Raw genomic sequence first — 19,112 nt, forward strand, 5'->3', positions numbered from 1 at the left:
AAAAAGGAATGAATCTCATTCATTCAAGAAGTTAGAAAATGAGTAAGTTAGATGGAAGAAAACATAGGAGAAGAGAACAGAAGGAAGGTGTTCAATAGATCAAACCAAAAGGAAAAATATTTAGAGTTCAGAGGACAAAAGGAAGGTGCAGTATCACAATGCATGTTGAATCTCTCTATCATTCTATAAGTTCATTTTGTATTGTCTTGAGAAGTAATTATTTCTCTATGCATTATTGTATGCAGCCCTTAGTGTTGTAAATTTAAGTTTAAGTTTTATCAGTTGAAGTTTTATGTAGTTTCTAGTTGAAGTCAAATGCTCCCAGATTTTGTAATAGCTTTATCCTAGTTGAATAGAAAGCAAGAAAGCAGGCATACTTGGCTTATTGTTGTCTCCTTTCTATTCACTATTGCATGTTTTGTATTTGAGAAGTTCTTACTTGCAAGTTTTTTGAAATTAGATCCTCTCTGTGTTTTAATGGTAGAAATGCTCAGACTATAAATCTGTTAAATAGCTCACTCAGTGCATGCCTTAACTAAGCTCTTCCTTTGTTGTTCCTACTGAGTTCACTCAATATCCTTGTTGCCAAGTTCACTCGGTCTAAGTTTTGGTTGTGTGTAGAGCTTGTTGAGCTCCACCTCCTTTTAGAGACTGAGCTCACTCGACAACAACTATGCCAAGCTCCACCTTGCCTTCAGTGACCAAGCTCACTTGGGATTCTCTTGTGCCAAGTTGCCCCTACTACCAAGCTTACTTAGTTTAATCATGTATCACGTCACTTGACACCATCTTCCTGTCACTCAACACTCTCTTATGCCAAGAAAACCTATTACTCGACATCCTCTTGTGTTGAGGAAATTTTTTAGTTGTGAAGTTGAATTCTTTACATGGTATCAGAGCTTTGATGCCCCACATCCACAATGAGTTAGGGAATTTGTTTTTTTTGGTATACTTTACATGGTAGGAGTTGCAGGAAAGATATGGTAGCAACCACCATCATTTAATGGATAGAATTATGATACATGGGAAAAGAAGATGAAAATGGTAATGGTAGTTAATGATTTGTGGGAGTTTGTAATCAATGGCTTTAATGATGTTGCAGCCCAACACTATATCCTACCCTTGCAAAACCACATAAGACTCAAATGAATGAGTCAAGGAGAAAGGATGAGAAAACATTAAGTTTGATTGAGGCCACAATAATAGAGATAGTCTTTCCTAGGATTGCAACAACAAATTAATCAAAGGAAGCATGGGATATTCTTGAGAAAAACTTCAAGGGGATTGATAAGGTTAGAGTAGTGAAGCTATAGATGATCAAAAGGGAATTTGAGAACCTTCAGATGAAGGATAATGAACCTATTATAGAGTTCAGCTCATAGATCTCCACTTTGATAAACCAGTTCAAATCAAATGGAGAAGATTATGAAGTGCAAAGAATTATGGAGAATATATTGAGGAGTTTAGCTCAAAAATATGATAATCTTGTAATGACCATTGAGGAAGCAAAGGACCTCACCACATTGACCATGGATGAGTTAATGGTAACTCTTCAAACTCATGAGCAGTGAATTAACAGATCAACAAAAACTTCCCAAGAGTAGTCTTTCGAGGCTCAAGAGAATTCAAGAGGGAGGGGGAGAGGAAGAAATGGCTCTAGTAGAGGCTCACAAAGTAGAGATCATGGATGGAATGGTCAAAGGAATGCTAGTGCAGAAAGCTCAAGATGAGCAAGCAACCAAGCACCTCTCAAAACAACTTTAGAGGAGGTAAGAAGAATTACAACATCAATAAGAGAAATGTTGAATGCTACTACTATCATAAGTATGACATTATTCTAGTGAATGCTAGGAGAAGCAAGGTGATCAGTCAAAGTGGAATGCAAATGTGGTTGATGTGAACATGGGAAATGCAAACAATCCCACAACCTTCATAATGTGCAACATTGGTAAAGAAGGCATCCTCGAGGTATGGTACTTGGACAATGGTTGTAGCAACCACATGAGTGGTAATGAAAGTTTATTTTCTTTCATTGATAAGACCTTCAAGTCTGAAATTAAGATGGGAAATAATGGAACCATTCCCATAGTGGCAAAGGATCTATCATGGTCCACACCAAACAAGGTGAGAAGAAGGAGATACATAATGTATATTTTTCCCCTGGTATGAAGCACAATTTGATGAGTGTTGGACAACTCATTCAAAATGTTTACAAGGTGTTGATGGAAAATGTCAAGTGTGTCATTCATGAAAAGGATGGGAGTAATAGGTTACTTACAACAATCCAAATAAAAAAGAACTGAATGTTCCCTTTGAGGATAGAGACATGCTTCTCTTCTCAAGTTAATGTTGCACCTCCCAAGCATGCATGTACAATAGTACATCAGCAATCAAATCTTCAGAATGTGAATGAATACCCCTCCAAGATTTGGCATCTCAAGTATGGACATCTTGGCCTTGTTGGTTTAAATTTGTTATCCAAGAAAAGAGTGGTAGATGGGTTTCCAAGCATAGTAGATTCATATGACAGGTGTGAGGCTTGCATTTTGGGTAAGCAACATAGGTTTCCCTTTAATTTTGGAAATTCTAGAAGGGCTAGAGCACCATTAGAATTGGTGCATTATGATTTAGTAGGCCCTATAAAAACTACTTCTATTGGGGGGAGTACTTATTTTATGACATTCATAGATTATTTTAGTCATAGGACATGGGTGTATTTTTTGAAGAAAAAATTTGAGGCATTTGAAAAATTTGTTGAATTTAAAGCCCTGGCAGAAAAAAGAATGTCGACACTATGTTAAGGTCCTTAGATTAGATAGAGGAGGGGAGTATACCTGCAATTTATTTAAAATTTTTGCAGGCAGAATGACATAAAGAAGGAGCTTACAACCAATTATACTCCATAGAAAAATGGAGTGGTTGAGAGAAAGAAAAAGACCATTGTTGAAATAGCTAGAAGCATGATGAAAGAAAAAGGGCTCCCTACTGAATATTGGAGAGAGGTTGTAGCCACAACATTATATTTTATTAATAAGTGTCTCACAAAGTCAGTTCATGACAAGATTCCTCTTGAGGCATGGTCAAGGAATAGATGGACAATTGAGCACTTAAGAGTGTTTAGATGCGTAGCATATGCACATGTGCCAAAGGAACAAAGGCAGAAGCTAGATGAAAAAGGTGTAAAGTGTATCTTCATAGGTTACGTTTCAGAATGAAAGGCTTATAGATTGTATGATCCAATCACCAAGAAGATCATAATTTCAAGAGATGTGGAGTTTCTTGAAAATCAGTCATGGGATGGCTCGGTTGATGTATCTTCAATCATCTCAAGCAAAGTGTCGAGTATTGATGAGGAAGAAGATGACATTGGTGATCGGCAAGATGATGGACCAACAAACATGGATAATTACAGACAAAAGCAAAAAGGTAAGGAACCCCTTACATGTTGAGTGACAACTCTAAGTAGTTCAAGATAGCCTCGAGCTATTATGCAAACTAGTAGCAGCAATAATGCTAAGAATTCAAATTCCACTCTCACCTCCCTATTGCCAAGAAAGAGTAAGAGTCAAAGGGAGATATACCAAGATGAAAGGTATGAGGAAGATTATGATGAGAGTGCTAATTTTGCATTATTTTCTCATATTGATCTAATTTACTTTAAAGAAGCTATGAAGGAAGAGAAATGGTGTAATGTTATGGATGAGGAAATAGATGCTATTGAAAGAAATGAGACATGGGAGCTAACTAATTTGCCTCCCAAGAAGTAAGTAATTGGAGTGAAATAGGTTTACAAGACCAAGTGCAATGCTAAAGGAAAAATAGATAGGCATAAGGCACATTTAGTGGTCAAGGGGTACAAGTAGCAGTATGGTAGAGATTATGATGAGACACATACCCCAATTGCAATAATGGAAACCATGTATTGTCATAGCAATTGTAGCCCAACACAAATGGAAGATATATCAAATGGATGAAAAGTTTGCCTTCTTGAATGGTGTATTTAGAGAAGAAGTATATGTGGAGCAACCACTTAGTTATGATGCTCTAGGTGAAGAGCACAAGGTGTATAAATTGAAGAGAGCTCTATATGGGCTTAAGAAAGCTCCACAAGCATGGTATAGAATGATCAACTCATACTTGAGGAGCAACAACTTTAGCAAAAGCAATGGTGAGCCCACTCTCTACATCAAGGCAGCAAATAGTAAAGTGTTGATTGTTGTCTTGTACGTTGATGACTTAATCTTCACTAGAAATGATAATTTCCTAATTGGTAAGTTCAAAGAGGCCATGAAGAATGAATTTGAAATGATGGGCCTAGGTCTCTTGAAGTACTTTCTAGGCATAGAAGTAAAACAAATGCATGATGGTATCTTCATTTCTTAAGAAAAATATGCAAATAAGATCTTGGAGAGATTCAAAATATAGAATAGTAGGGCAAACCCAACACCAATAGTAGTAGGTCTAAAGTTGAGCAAGGAAGATTGCAGCAAGAATGTGAATCCAACATTATATAAGAGTATGGTTGGAAGCTTAATTTATTTGACAACAACTTGGCTAGACATGATGCATGCAGTAAGTTTGATTTTTAGATTTATGAAAATACCAAAGGATTCCCATTGGAAAGCTGGAAAGAGGATCCTAAGGTATGTGAATGGTACCAAAGAGTTTGAGATTTTGTATACTACAGATAATGATTTTAAGTTGGTTGGTTATATAGATAGTGATTGGGTTGGAAGTCTATATGATAGGAAGAGCACCTCCAGATACATGATCCATATGGGATCAGGTCCAATTTCATGGGCATCCAAGAAGAAACCTATTTTTGCTCAATCTATGGTTGGAAGCTTAATGTATTTGACAACAACTTGGCCAGACATGATGCATGCAATAAGTTTGATTTTTAGATTTATGGAAATACCAAAGGATTCCCATTGGAAAGACGGAAAGAGGATCCTAAGGTATGTGAATGGTACCAACGAGTTTGGGATTTTGTATACTATAGATAATGATTTTAAATTGGTTGGTTATATAGATAGTGATTGGGTTGGAAGTCTATATGATAGGAAGAGCACTTCCAGATACATGATCCATATGGGATTAGGTGCAATTTCATGGGCATCCAAGAAGCAACCTATTGTTGCTCAATCTATAGTAGAGGCTAGATACATAGCAACAAATGTGGTAGCATGTCAAGATATTTGGTTAAGTAGGATCTTGATAGATTTGAATGAAAGACAAGAAGATGGAACCACAACCTTTTGTGATAACATTTCCTCAATTGCACTATCTAAGAATCCAACCTTCCACGGAGAAGTAAGGACATAGAGATTAGATATCACTTCATCAGAGATTTGGTGGAGAATGGAGATATCAAAATAGAATTTTGCAAGTTTGAGTAGCAATTAGCAGACATATTTACTAAGCCTTTGGGCATAGGAACTTTTGTGCACCTAAGAAGGAGTCTTGGTGTAATTGATTTGGATCATGAGTGATTCTTATATTTTTTGGCTCACGACTAAGGGGGAGTGTCATAAATATTGATGTGACATGATCAGTTGCCCCTTGAGCCAAACACCCACTTACTTGCTTGATAGTCATCAACTTGGTAGGTGAGTTTGAATTTTGAAAATGAGAGGGAAACATTTTTGGTGAGAGATAAAAAGGAATGAATCTCATTCATTCAAGAAATTAGAAAGTGAGTAAGTTAGAAGGAAGTAGAAAGAGGAGAAGAGCAGAGAAGGAAGAAGATCAAAAGATCAAACCAAAAGGAAAAATATTTAGAGTTCAGAGGATAGAAGGAAGGTTCAGTATCACAACACGTGTTGAATTTCTCTATCATTCTTTAAGTTTATTTTGTAGTATCCTGAGAAGTAGTGATTTCTCTAGGTGTTATTGTATGAAACCTTTAGTGTTGTAAGTTTAAGTTTAAGTTTTATCAGTTGAAGTTTTATGTAGTTTTTGGTTTAAGCCAAATGCTCCCAGAATTTTTAATAAAGTAAGAAGGCATACTTGGCTTATTATTGTCTCCCTTCTATTTGTTATTGCATGTGTTGTATTTGAGAAGTTCTTACTTGTAATTCTTTTGAAGTTATCTTGTCTGTATTTTAATGGAAGAAATGCTTAGACTATAAGTCTATTAAATAGCTCACTTGGTTAACTCCTTAATCGAGCTCTTCCTCTATTGTTCCTACCAAGTTCACTTGGTCTAAATGTTGGTTGTGTGTAGAGGTTGCTGAGATCCACTTCCTTTTGGAGAATGAGCTCACTTGGAAACCACTATGTCGAGCTCCACCTGCCCTTTAGTGACTAAGCTCACTTGACATCTTCTTGTGCTGAGTTGCCCCTACTACTAAGCTTACTTGGTTTCTTTGTATGCCGAGTCACTCGACACCATCAACCTATCACTTGAAACTCTCTTGTGTTGAGAAAAACTATTACTTGACATCCTCTTGTGCTGAGAAATTTTTTCAATTGCACGAAGTTGAATTCTTTACATTTTAAACCGATCAACACCTTTTATTTTCTTTTGTTTAGTCAAAGGATAAGGAGTTAAGTAGTTTCATAGAGTAGTAGGAATTTTTATATTCTAGGAAATTTTTTCCCAACATTCAAAGATTTTAGAGAAATTTAATCATAGCTTCTATAAAAAGCTCAATCTTGGGAAGGAGTTAGAGAGTGGGTACACCATCCTGTGAAGAACCTCCTTATAGCAATATCGTGAGAATGCTCGAAATAACAGAATACAAAGTGATAGCAGAACTCAGAATGAATCTACTGATCGCAGGCCACTTCGAGGGGGTAACCTCCTTTGAGCAAGCTCAATACAATAAATTCATCCGTGCCCATCAAGGGCCTCAACCTATTCTTATATACTGAGTACGATCTAGAAAAGTAATACTACCTATGCATGTGGGATAATAAAATATACTCACGGGACGACTTACAAAGCATATGCGTCCAACAACACTACTCTGACAAAATAAACAGAAGGAACACACAGGTTCCTAACATCCCCTCTCCCTTAGAAAAAAGCTTTGTCCTCAAAGCTTAAGGTGTGGAAATTGTTGTTGAATCTGAAGAAGGGGTTCCCAGGTAGCATCCTCTGGTTGCATGCCATGCCACTGAATCAAGACCTCAGAGATGGAGCGAGAGCGAAGCTGGCGAGTGCACTGGTCAATGATTGCCACCGGCTCCAGGATAATGGATCCTTCCATATCCATTTCAGGGAGAGTAGTTTGTGCTCTGACAGTGGTACCCAGAACTTTCTTTAGACAAGAAACATGAAAGACTGGATGAATGCGGGAAGAAGGAGGAAGTTCCAGTTTATAAGCAACTGAACCAATCTTCTGCAGAACCTTATAAGGCCCATAAAATTTTGGGGCCAACTTATGACGCCCTTTCAGCTTTAGGGAGGATTGTTTGTATGGCTGTAGACGAAGAAAAACCATATCCCCAACTTGAAATGAGCGCTCAGAACGGTGTTGATCTGCTTGCTGTTTCATCCGATTACGGGCCATGTGAAGATTATCCTGTAAGGTACGAAGAATCTGATCCCTGCTGCGGAGAACTATGTCAACTGCCTGGACTGGTGAGCTGTTGGGAGTGTAGGGAAGGAGCACTGGAGGTGCCTGACCATAGACTGCTTCATATGGAGTCATTTTAGAGGCAGTGTGGTAAGAGGTATTGTACCACCATTCAGCTAAAGGGAGCCACTTGGCCCACTGATGTTGCTGTTCGGAAGTGAAGCAACGAAGATAAGTTTCCAAGCATTTATTGACAATTTCAGTTTGACCATCAGTTTGTGGGTGATAGCCCGAACTCATCTTCAGGTTGGTGCCAGTTTTCTAAAACAATTCAGTCCAAAAATGACTGGTAAAAGTTGCATCACGATCAGAGACAATGGAAGAAGGGAGTCCATGAAGACGAAATATCTGGTCCATGAAGATTTGTGCAACAGAGGAGGCAGTATAGGGGTGGCTGAGGGCACAAAAATGACTATATTTCGAGAGACGATCAACCACAACCAAGATCACTGTCTTGCCACCGGATTTAGGAAGCCCTTCAATGAAATCCATAGAAATATCAGTCCAAATCCGTGTAGGGATGGGCAATGGTTCGAGCAAGCCAGGAAGGAGGGTCGTTTCACCCTTGTGGCATTGGCAAGTATCACATTCAGCCACCATCTGTTGAATCGTCTGTTTCATCCCTTTCCAAAAGAAGTTTCTCCTTACTCGCTCATAAGTTTTGAGGAAGCCTGAGTGCCCTGCTGAAGGAGAAGCATGGAGTTCATAAAAAATAGCCTGATGTAGAGCTGGGTTCTGAGGAAGCACTAGCCGACCCTTGTATCGAAGAGAAGCACCATCCCAAGAGTAATGTGGTATAGCAGAAGGATTATTGGCTAGCTGGTGAATAATTTGAGATAAAGAAGAGTCACTGTCATAGCCCTGCTGAACAGATGCTAACCAATTGGGAATGGGCATAGAAATAGCGGAAAGGGAAGCTTGATTATCAAATGTGCGAGAAAGAGCATCTGCCACAATATTCTCCTTACCCTTCTTGTAGGTGATCTCATAATCATACCCCATGAGTTTGCTGACCCATTTCTGTTGTGTAGGAGAGGATACCCGTTGGTCCAGGAAGTATTTCAGACTTTGGTGATCGGTTCTGATGCAAAAATGACTCCCTAAGAGGTATGGCCGCCACTTCTGTACAGCATGCAAAATAGCCATCATTTCTTTTTCATAAGTAGAGAGGGCTAGATTCTTACCAGAGAGGGCTTTGCTAGTGAACGCAATAGGATGGTCATCTTGCAGGAGAACAGCACCCAATCCATTGCCGCAAGCATCACTCTCAATAGTGAAGGGTTTGGAAAAATCTGGCATCGCGAGAACAGGTGTACTGCACATAGCCTGTTTCAGTTGTTCAAATGCAGTCTCAGCAACAGGGGTCCAGGAGAAGGCATCCTTTTTTAACAGAGCTGTCAATGGTGCTGCAATTTTCCCGTAATCTTTGACAAACTTGCGGTAGTAGCCAGTCAACCCCAAAAACCCCGAAGGCTCTTGAGAGTTTTAGGATGCGGCCAAGTTTTCATGGCATCTATTTTTGTAGGATCCACCCGCACTCCATGGTGTGCAACAATATGCCCGAGATACTCCACTTCCTCCTGGCCAAACACACATTTAGATAGTTTTGCACAGAGTTGATGATCAGAGAGAAGTTGCAAGACAAGCTCCAGATGATGGAGATGCTCAGCCCAAGTTTTGCTATATATGAGGATATCATCAAAGAAGACCAGAATGAATTTTCGGAGGTATGGTCGAAATATGTTATTCATCACTGCCTGAAATGTGGAAGGAGCATTCGTGAGGCCAAAGGGCATGACTAAAAATTCATAGTGACCATCATGTGTGCGGAAGGCAGTTTTAGGTATATCCTCCTCATTAACCCGAATTTGATGATACCCAGAACGAAGATCTAACTTGGAGAAAAAATGAGCCCCATGAAGTTCATCAAGAAGTTCATCAACAACTGGAATGGGGAACTTGTCCTTTATAGTGAGATGATTAAGTGCTCGGAAATCAATGCAGAGTCGCCATGACCCATCTTTTTTGCGAACAAGCAAAACTGGAGAAGAAAAGGAACTGGTACTAGGGCGAATAATACCTTGCTTCAGTAAGTCACGGACAAGTATCTCGATTTCGGTCTTCTGATGAAATGGGTAGCGGTAGGGCCTGATGTTGGGCGGAACACTGCCAGGAAGGAGCTGAATACGGTGGTCCTCTGGACGAGAAGGAGGTAATCCCACAGGTTCAGCAAATACACCAGAATACTTGTCCAAAATGTGTTGGAGAGCGGCAGGAGTGCTAGAGACTGCTGATGGCTGCATCTGAATGGAATGGAGCTGAGCGATGACACCATGTGAATTCTTCTTAAGAATTTTTTCCATACGGTGTGAACTGATGATGCTGAGAGACCCTGGTTGTAAGCCTTTCAAAGTGTGTTGGTGCCCCTCGGCTGAAAACTGCATCCAAAGTTTAGCAAAATCTCAGAGAATGGGGCCAAGAGTGCGTAACCATTGGGCACCCAAAACCACATCACAGCCACCTAAGGGTAAGGCAAACATGTCAGAGCGCATGTTATAATCTCCAATAGAGAGACGCACATTGCGACATTTCCCTTTACAAGGTAAAGTGCCCCCATTGGCAATCATGACTTCAAAGCTAGAGCAGGGATGGATAAAGCAATCAGCCTGTTTGGCTATTCGTGGATCAATGAAGTTATGAGTGCTACCAGAATCAATGAGTATAGTAAGAGGGATCTTCTTGAAGAAACCCTGGACCCGCATGGTTTGTGGAGTAGTGACTCCTGCCAAAGCATGGACAGATATCTCTGGTGGAGCTTCTGGTGAAGGAGGTTCAGGCTGGTGAGGCTCAACCGCATCATCCACTGTTTCCTGAGCATCTACATATTCTTCCAGTTCCGGTGGAGAATCCACATCCAAGAGATAGAGCTTTTGCTGAACACATCTATGGCCCCGAGACCATTTCTCATCACAATTATAACAAAGCCCTTTGTCTCGCCTGACTCGCATCTCTGTTTCAGACAAGTGCTTGATCGGAGTAGTTCTGGGAGCTGGTATGACTGGAGGGTTGTGAGAACCTGTATTTCTGAATGGAACAAAATTAGATCTGGAGCGTTGTAGAGCACTAATCTTGTCTTCCGCTAACTTAGCCAACCCAAGGGCTTCCATCATTGTAGTAGGTCGAAACATTTTGACTTCTGAGCGAAGTGCATCCTTCAGACCACTGACAAAACAACTACGAAAGAATTCATCAGACAAGCCCTCTGTGTGATTAGCTAATTTTTCAAACTCTGTCTGGTATTCTCTTACAGTGCCTGTTTGACGCAGTGTAGTAAGTGCTCCTGTGAAATCATCAAAGGAACTAGGGCCAAAGCGCTCAAAAATGAGGGTGCACAATTCTGTCCATGTTGGGCCTACATTAGCCTTGATGTACCAACGGAACCATTGAAGAGCTTCATGTTCCAAATGAAAAGATGCAAGGGGGACTTTGTGGTTATCCAAAGTATTATGCAAGTTGAAATACTGCTCTGCCCTATAGATCCATCCAGTCAGATCAGAACCATCGAAGCGTGGAAAATCAAGCTTTGGTCCACGGAAATTGCCAGAAGAGGACCCAGTATCTCCTGAATGGTTTCGGCTCATGGCTGACTGCTGAAAGTTAAGACCTAGAATTTTGTCATCCAGATCTTGAAGTTTGGTTTTGAGGGATGCCATTTCTTCTTCCATGATTTTTGCTCCTGTACGCGTAACAACCATAAAGCAAAGTTTTTTTTTTTTTTTTTTTTTTTTTTTTTTGGAATGGGTAGAAGATGAGAAACAAAAACTTTTTTAGTTACGGCAAACTTGGATTTGGGTAAAACTCAGATAGGAAATGGGTGTTCGACGGGTGGTGGGAGACTATCTGGGGACAAGGGAAACAGAAAAATGAGGGTTTCAAGGGTAGGGAGGCGAAATGAGGCGAACAGTCCAAGAGGGATAAGGGAGCAAAATGAGGAATTGAATCTTGTGGCTCAGTTTGGTGGCGATTGGATGAGAGGTGAAAAAGATAGGGCAAACCCTAAAATTCGATAAATGAGGGATTTAGGGCTTTGATATGTAAAATTTGGGGTTGGGTCGCCAAGGAAGGAAGTATGCGAAATGATATTGCAGACGTTCTACGGAAGTATGAGCAGAAACAGAAAGCAAACAAGGAAGCTACGACTAAAAAACAGAAAAATTTTTACTCTTTTTTTTTTTTTTTTTGGAACAGCCGACTTAGAAAAATTCACTCACAGACAGAACAACTGAAAAGAGTTATTGCAATAACAAGAGATATTGGAAGTGAGAGGAACCTGAAGGCCACGACAGAAAAAAAAAAATTGATGTAATTTCCACCCAGCGAGCCCAAGAGAGTGCTCTGATACCAGATGTGAAGAACCTCCTTATAGCAATATCGTGAGAATGCTCGAAATAACAGAATACAAAGTGATAGCAGAACTCAGAATGAATCTACTGATCGCAGGCCACTTCGAGGGGGTAACCTCCTTTGAGCAAGCTCAATACAATAAATTCGTCCGTGCCCATCAAGGGCCTCAACCTATTCTTATATACTGAGTACGATCTAGAAAAGTAATACTACCTATGCATGTGGGATAATAAAATATACTCACGGGACGACTTACAAAGCATATGCGTCCAACAACACTACTCTGACAAAATAAACAGAAGGAACACACAGGTTCCTAACACATCCTAGGTCCTATAGAGCCTGAAGAGAAGGGAATTACAATCATATTGTGGTTGAACTATTGCAGTTAGGAATATCAAGTTGGAATGTCTTGAAAATAAAGTCTAGAAAGCTCTTTTCCTTTCCAATCTATTAATTTGTGATCTAACATATCCTAAAGACCTTTTGAGGATAATGATTAGGGTTTAGTATTTTGGTTAGTTTAACATTACATTTAGGCCCTGTTTGTTTTGTGGAATTGGATTGAAATTGGGATAGTGATAACCCAGTTTTGTCAAATTTGTTGTTTGGGTAAAAAATGATAAAGTCTAGAATTAGATTTGTAGAATTCTAATTTTTCCCCAAAACAAGGTTACCACACCTCTATCTAGATAGGCGGAGTTGGTAATTAAATTCCAAGTTTAACTTTTTGAGGATTGCAAAGAAATTAAAATAGATTAATTTTTGACATCCGATGATAGAAGGTGGCCACTATGTGAGGGACAATGTTTTGGGTACCAAATCCACCCTATTCATTGATTCAGTAGACCTTACATACAGATCAAAAACATGAAACTAAAATCAAATGTAGTTGTCATTAAAAAATTTGAGCTTGTCGCCATAAGATATTTGAGCCCCTAATCTTACAACAAGGCCTTCAGAATAGAGATTTAAAGATTAGAAATGATATTCACCTGCACATTCTTCTCAAATCTATAGCAAAATAAATGAAATGAGATTGGCCAACTGATTATTATACACACTGATTACTATCTAATTAGAAAAATTTTCAGGATTAAAATTCCTTGACATTTTTTAGATGCCAAGCTTAATATCACTTGAATCAATACAAATTCCTATGTTGTAAATGGATTGGGTTTATGTTTAACTGAAGAGCAATGCTGTGTGTGGAAAGGTTTGTTTGTGTAATTGTAGATCCATTGGGGGGAAAACCCTCTTCAAATTTGATTGGAGTAGCAATGTCATATCAAATGTTTGGATCTCTCCATGCTTCTCATGGGTGCTTGGATGTAACTGTAGTTTGAGGCTCTAACAAATGTAGGTGGGATCAGGGTTGGCTTGGAGTTTCTACTATTTCTTATTTCCTACAAGATGATAGAGGAAGTTTCTTTCAATACCAATGCCCAAGCTCTTTGTGGATTGGGGTTGTATAGACTTGTGTTTGCCTCATCGCTTCCACTATTGTAGGTCGATCAACATGCCAAGTCAGAGGTTAGTTTGTGGCCGTGGATCTCACCTTCATAAAAGAAAGTCTAATTCCAATTTCAATTTTATGAACGAAACACAAAATATGTATCTTCCCACTCATATTCTAGGTGAACCAAACAGAAAAAACAATTTTCCAAACACTAAATTTCAAAATACAAAACCTAATTTTGACAAAATCAGCTTTTGGATCAAAATCTTATCTTGCTAATTCTATGAAAGAAACGGGCCCTTGGGGTTTAGCATCAAGATTATAGTTAGGGTTAGGGTTTAGATCATTATTAATATAATGCTTAGGATTAGGTCTTCATTAAGGATTAAGGTTAGGAGGGGGTTTAAGGTTAGGATTAATGATATGATTATGGTTAGTATTGTGGTGAAGGTAAGGGTTTACATAATGTTTATTATTATGGTCTTTTAATGTTACGATTTTGATTAGTTAGGATTAGGATTAAGATTATAATTAGGGTGTAGGACTATGATCATTTTTATGACTAGGTTTCATATCATGGTTAATATTATGATTAGGGTTATAATTGAATATCTAGGTCATGGTTTGGGGTTAGGAATATGATTATGAATTAGGGTTTAAGATTTGGATAATAGTTAGGATTAGGATTTGGGTTAGGGTTAGGGTTGGTTAGGGATATAGATAGGCTTTATGTTTTGATATGTGCTTTTAGTTATGATTAAGGTTTATATTGTGTTTAGTATTATTTTTTAGAGTTAGGGCTTAGGGTTTAAGATTGTTTCCCTAAATGGTTTGATCCCTTTGAAAATGTGTGCAATATTGTTATCATATTGAATGATATTTTATAAATAGAAACTTTGTTTATAGAATATCAATTCATTTGTAAATATAATTATTATATGCAATCTAGAGTATATTATGGTGTTGATTCTATTTTTCAATCTCAATTTCCATGAAAAATATATAATTTTACATAAAATATTTTGTTTCTATCAGTGAACTCGCTATTTATATCCGTCCATATTGGCTAATTAATTTAACATATCTTCCAACCTAAGCAATATTAACTATTAAAATATAAGATGAAACTGTATGGGTAGATATTTTCAAAAAAGGTAGTGAACATGAAGAATATTTTATGTCAAAAAGATTTTCAATATATATAATTTTCATCTCTCATTTGAGAACAGTGTGAAGGTCAATGGTCTTAAGACTTGTTTCCTTTTCTTAAGATTGTCTCTCCATTTACTTCAGAGATTTAATGTAATATATATGTGTTGTTGTATTTTATCTATATAATAGTTAATAAAACAAAATTTCTTTTTCTTTTTTCTATAGATGAAGGCATTATGATTAATCATGTACTTCTATTGCACTTATACAATTGTCTAATTTAGTGAGGCTTTGGTAATTAATAATTAAAAACAGGGAGAGATAATCATAGAGGGAGATTGAAAGGGTAATTATTGGTGTAGGCAATATGGAAAAAAAAATGTTGGTCTCTTCTTATATGACTCCTTGTGGAAGTTCTGGAGAAGGCTTAATGCTCATTTCCTAATCTCTTTCTTGGTAACAATGAAGAATGTGTCATAGTGCTTTTAATAGAAAAAAAATTATCAAACTTTTTAAAAAATTATTATTTTTAAATATTAGAAAATACTTATAGATATAGTGAAATATTTTGTATTGTCAATATTTTTTAAATAAAGTATTTTTAAATTAAATAGATCTATTTTTTAATATTTTTTTAATTTATGAATGTAATTTATTTGATTTATTTAAAGTAAAATATTACACCTTTCAAAACACAAGTATAGTTATTTAAAAATATCAATTATATTGATCAACATTTCCACGTGAATACTAAAATCTTAAAATTAGAATTAAAACATTATTAACCTTACAATCTTTATATTTAATAAAGAAGCAATTTCAAAATTATAGAATTTGAAGTCTCCATACATTAAAAATAAATAAAATTAAGTGATATACTTTTTTTTTTTAAACAGTTGTGATGAGTGCATTTGCCCCATAGCCCATAGCCTCACCAACAAAACCAAAAACAAAACAGTGGTGAGCAAGGGGGCTGGAAACTTACCTCCACGGTCGACCAGAAGAATAGTAGGCAATTCTCCAGGGCGGAAATGGAATTGAATGCTGCCATCAAAATCCAGGCAGCCCTCACGATTCTGTTGAATATAAGCTACAGACCCCATTATAGTTCCGGCATGCAGAGGAATACCAAAATTGCCTACAGCAGAGTCATAGGCGCCCCTAATGTAATCTGGCCAAGTTACCCTTAAATTTTTCTCCATAACCACATATTTCATTTTGGCCAAGGCCAAATTCCAAGGCATTATCAACATCGTCATCGCCAATATTACATAGCTTGTGCCTCCCAATTTTCTTGCCATTGCCGTCTTTGCCGGAGAAAGCCCTGTCTAAAACATAGGATTATCAGATTATCAGATCAAGAATTTTTTTTTTCTATATCTATAAGAATAATCAATAATGTTTTTAATATTGATTGTGTAAAAAAAGTTCTATCAATGTCCGATCACATTCTTTGATCAATTGATCAATTGTTTTAGTTGTTATTTTAATGATAAATCGTCAGAACGTCATCTAAATTATTAATTTAAAGAAATTACACAATCAATAACAGAAACATTATTGATTAGATTATCAGATTGTTTAGAACATATTACTCTAACCTATCAAATCAGAATATCAGATCGTTTAAGACGTGGCTCAGTCCTTGCGTCTCGAACCATGGACCTTGCAGTCTTTTAACTCGGAATACAAAGAAAGTACAGGAAAATGAGTTTTGCAAACTGAGAAGTAGTAGCTTTAAACCCCAAAGTTAATAAAAATGACATGAATTAAATTTGGAAAGGCAAAAACGGTAGCTTTAAACTACGATCGGCTGAAGCCCTGTGCCGGCAAAAGATGGGAAGGAATTTAATTAACAAAAGATCTTCACAGAGAACATTTTCAATAAGTTCGAAGTTTTTATACAGCTGCCTTTGTCGATTTTACAGCTGAACTGCCGATCGGAGGAAATAGATTAGCTTTTCTACGTTGGCGGACTTTTGACAAATTATTTGCAGGTGGATTCTGAATTCGTGGCATTCAAGCGAAAATATACGAAGAAAAGGTCAATTCGTTGCTTAAGACTAAAATTTGCTAGCAAGCAGTAAAAGGCTAGGATTTCTTGTCTCCTAGCTGTAAATTTCAGCCTTATCACTGAAACCTACCAATTTAGGCTATCAGATCGTTTATACTTGGCTATGTCTTTGCGTTTCCAGCCTTAAACCTTATCTTTGGATCGTGAACACAAGAAATTTGCATAAATTTGAATCGGAAAACGAAAAATAGTAGGAATTCCAAATATAATTATAAAAACAGAAAAATAGAGCTAGAAAGCAAGAAACGGTAGCTCTAAATACCGCTCGGCTGAAACCCTCTATTCACAAAAGGTAACAAGGAATATAACAAATTAAAAGATCTTCACGAAGAGAATGTTTACAAGGTTGAAATATTTTTACCGTTAGCATTATCTTTCTCCACCTCCTAAGTTGCCAATCAGAGAAAATAGATTGTTTTCTACAATAGCGGACTTTCAACAAATTATTTCCAGATGCACTCTGAATTTGTGGCAGTAAAGCGAAATAGAAGATCAAAAGATCAAATCATTTCTTAAAGGCTAAAATATGTTAGCAAGCAGAGAAGGCTAGAATTCCTTGTCTACTAGCTGTAATTTTCAGTCTTATCATATCAGATGTTTAAACTTGGCTAAGTTCTTGCGTTTCGAATCCTGTATCTTACCCTAAACTCCGAGTACAAAAATATTTACAGAAAATTGAATTTTGGAAATCGAAAAGCAGTAAATTTAAAATCCCATAGGCTGAAACCCTGGATCTGCAAATGGTAAGAAATAATTTAACAGAGTGAATTTAATTATGGAAGCACGTTCAAGCTGGATTATTACTGGGATGGAAGCATCACCTAGATTCAATGAGTGCTAAGTGTTCTATTTATTTTCATAAGAGATGGATTGAATCATTACTCACGAAATATAGGTCAGTGAGTTTGACTCAAAAACTAATTATATTCTAAAAGCAATATCACAATTCAACTTTGTGTGAAAATTATCTCCCACTTATCAAGAAATTAACAGATAAAAGATCTTTTCAAAGAATTTTTTTTAACAGAGGTGAGAATTTTTTAAAGTTACCTCTGTCGATTCTGCAGCTGAGGTGCTAATGAAAGTAAAGATCGATATCAAATCACCGTTTAAAGCCTAAAATTTGTTAGCAGACACAAGATTTCCATGGACGTAGCTTTATCTGTAAATCTTTCTGGTTATGTTTATTTTTGTGGTAGGATTTAAGGATTTCAACAACATTCTCAAGTATCTGAATTGTGATAACTGGACGAATATGCTCCTAATATTTTTATTTTTAAAATGAAACAGACATGTCCAAGAATTCTTCGAACGATATTTTCAAGGATTTTTAAATTATTGTGGGAATTTTTAAAATTTTGCTAATATCAATTATGTTCAAGTTTATCTTTGTTTATGAAACTACTCGTTATGAGTTTTGTCAAAGGCTATAATATATTGATGTATCCATTATATTTTATAAAAGAATTTTTAAAGATTTAAACGATATTTCTAAGGATTTAACAATTATTGTTGAATATTTAAAGTTGGGTAATATTAATTATGTTTAAATTTTTAATTGGTAAGGAAACTGTTGATTGTTAGTTTTGTCAAGGCGAGAGTACTAATGTATCTATTAAATATTATAATAATTTTAAAAAATTTAAATGATATTTCTAAGGATTCGACAATTATTGTTGTCAAGGTGGAAATACTTATGTATCTCTTATATTCAATCTATTATATTAAAAATTCATATTGTCTTATACTTATTATAAATAAAATTTAATAATTTTAAAATTATTATATGTGAATGATAAAATAAGTTTTTGTTTTTTCAATTGTGTACATGCTAGGTTGTTTAGATTTTGTTTTGGTTGGATATTTTTGAGAAGAATTTTAACACTTTAATTGTTCTTCAATGAGTATTCACAATTTTTAATTATTACATCCATGTTTTTCTACTAATGAGTACTTTCTTTTAGTAGTTTTTCAAAATAGATGGTGCAAAGTTCGGCACTGTCTATACAGGGGCCAAAATACACTTTTATTAATTAATTATAAATTTTTATATGAATGTTAATTTGTTAAAAACTACAAAAAAATTAGCTATGCAGGTGCAGCATTTTGGTCCCTGTATAGCCAAAACCACAAAGTTCTACTATATTAGGGTAATTTTTGTAATTCTTGCAAGTCATTTTGTTTCCATTTTTAGATTGGTCAAAACACCATCCATCTTAAAATGTTTACATGTTATTACCAAATAATGTACTCTAGCTAAGTATAGACCCAACTTACTAGTGAAACATTGGAAGACCTTTCAAACTGTGGGCTTTGATTAAGGAAGTTGACCTCTCGAGAATGTTGACTCCCTTGGTACTCACCTAAACTACTCCTTGTTGGGAAAAGGGAAGAGAAAAATGTTTCAATATGAGTACTATATAGTGATGCACCAAAATAA

The 19,112-nt window shown here is 36.6% G+C and overlaps 1 protein-coding gene across 1 annotated transcript in view; it reads right to left on the reverse strand.

Moving 5' to 3' along the window:
* Window positions 1-17,966, reverse strand: part of LOC149551670 (vacuolar-sorting receptor 1-like) — a 59,161-nt gene extending 41,195 nt beyond the window's left edge. Inside the window, exons 1-2 of the mRNA XM_089789723.1 lie at window positions 17,723-17,966; window positions 15,584-15,926 (exon numbers count right to left, since the gene is read on the reverse strand). Of these exons, the coding sequence (XP_089645849.1) occupies window positions 15,584-15,899 (316 nt within the window). The 5' untranslated portion in view covers window positions 15,900-15,926; window positions 17,723-17,966. The remainder of the gene's footprint in view (window positions 1-15,583; window positions 15,927-17,722) is intronic.
* Between the last annotated feature and the right edge of the window lie 1,146 nt (window positions 17,967-19,112).

Source organism: Cupressus sempervirens, chromosome 6 (genome assembly GCF_028749045.1).
Source record: "Cupressus sempervirens isolate cs-2001-9-10 chromosome 6, ASM2874904v1, whole genome shotgun sequence".
NCBI classification, from domain to species: Eukaryota; Viridiplantae; Streptophyta; class Pinopsida; order Cupressales; family Cupressaceae; genus Cupressus; species Cupressus sempervirens.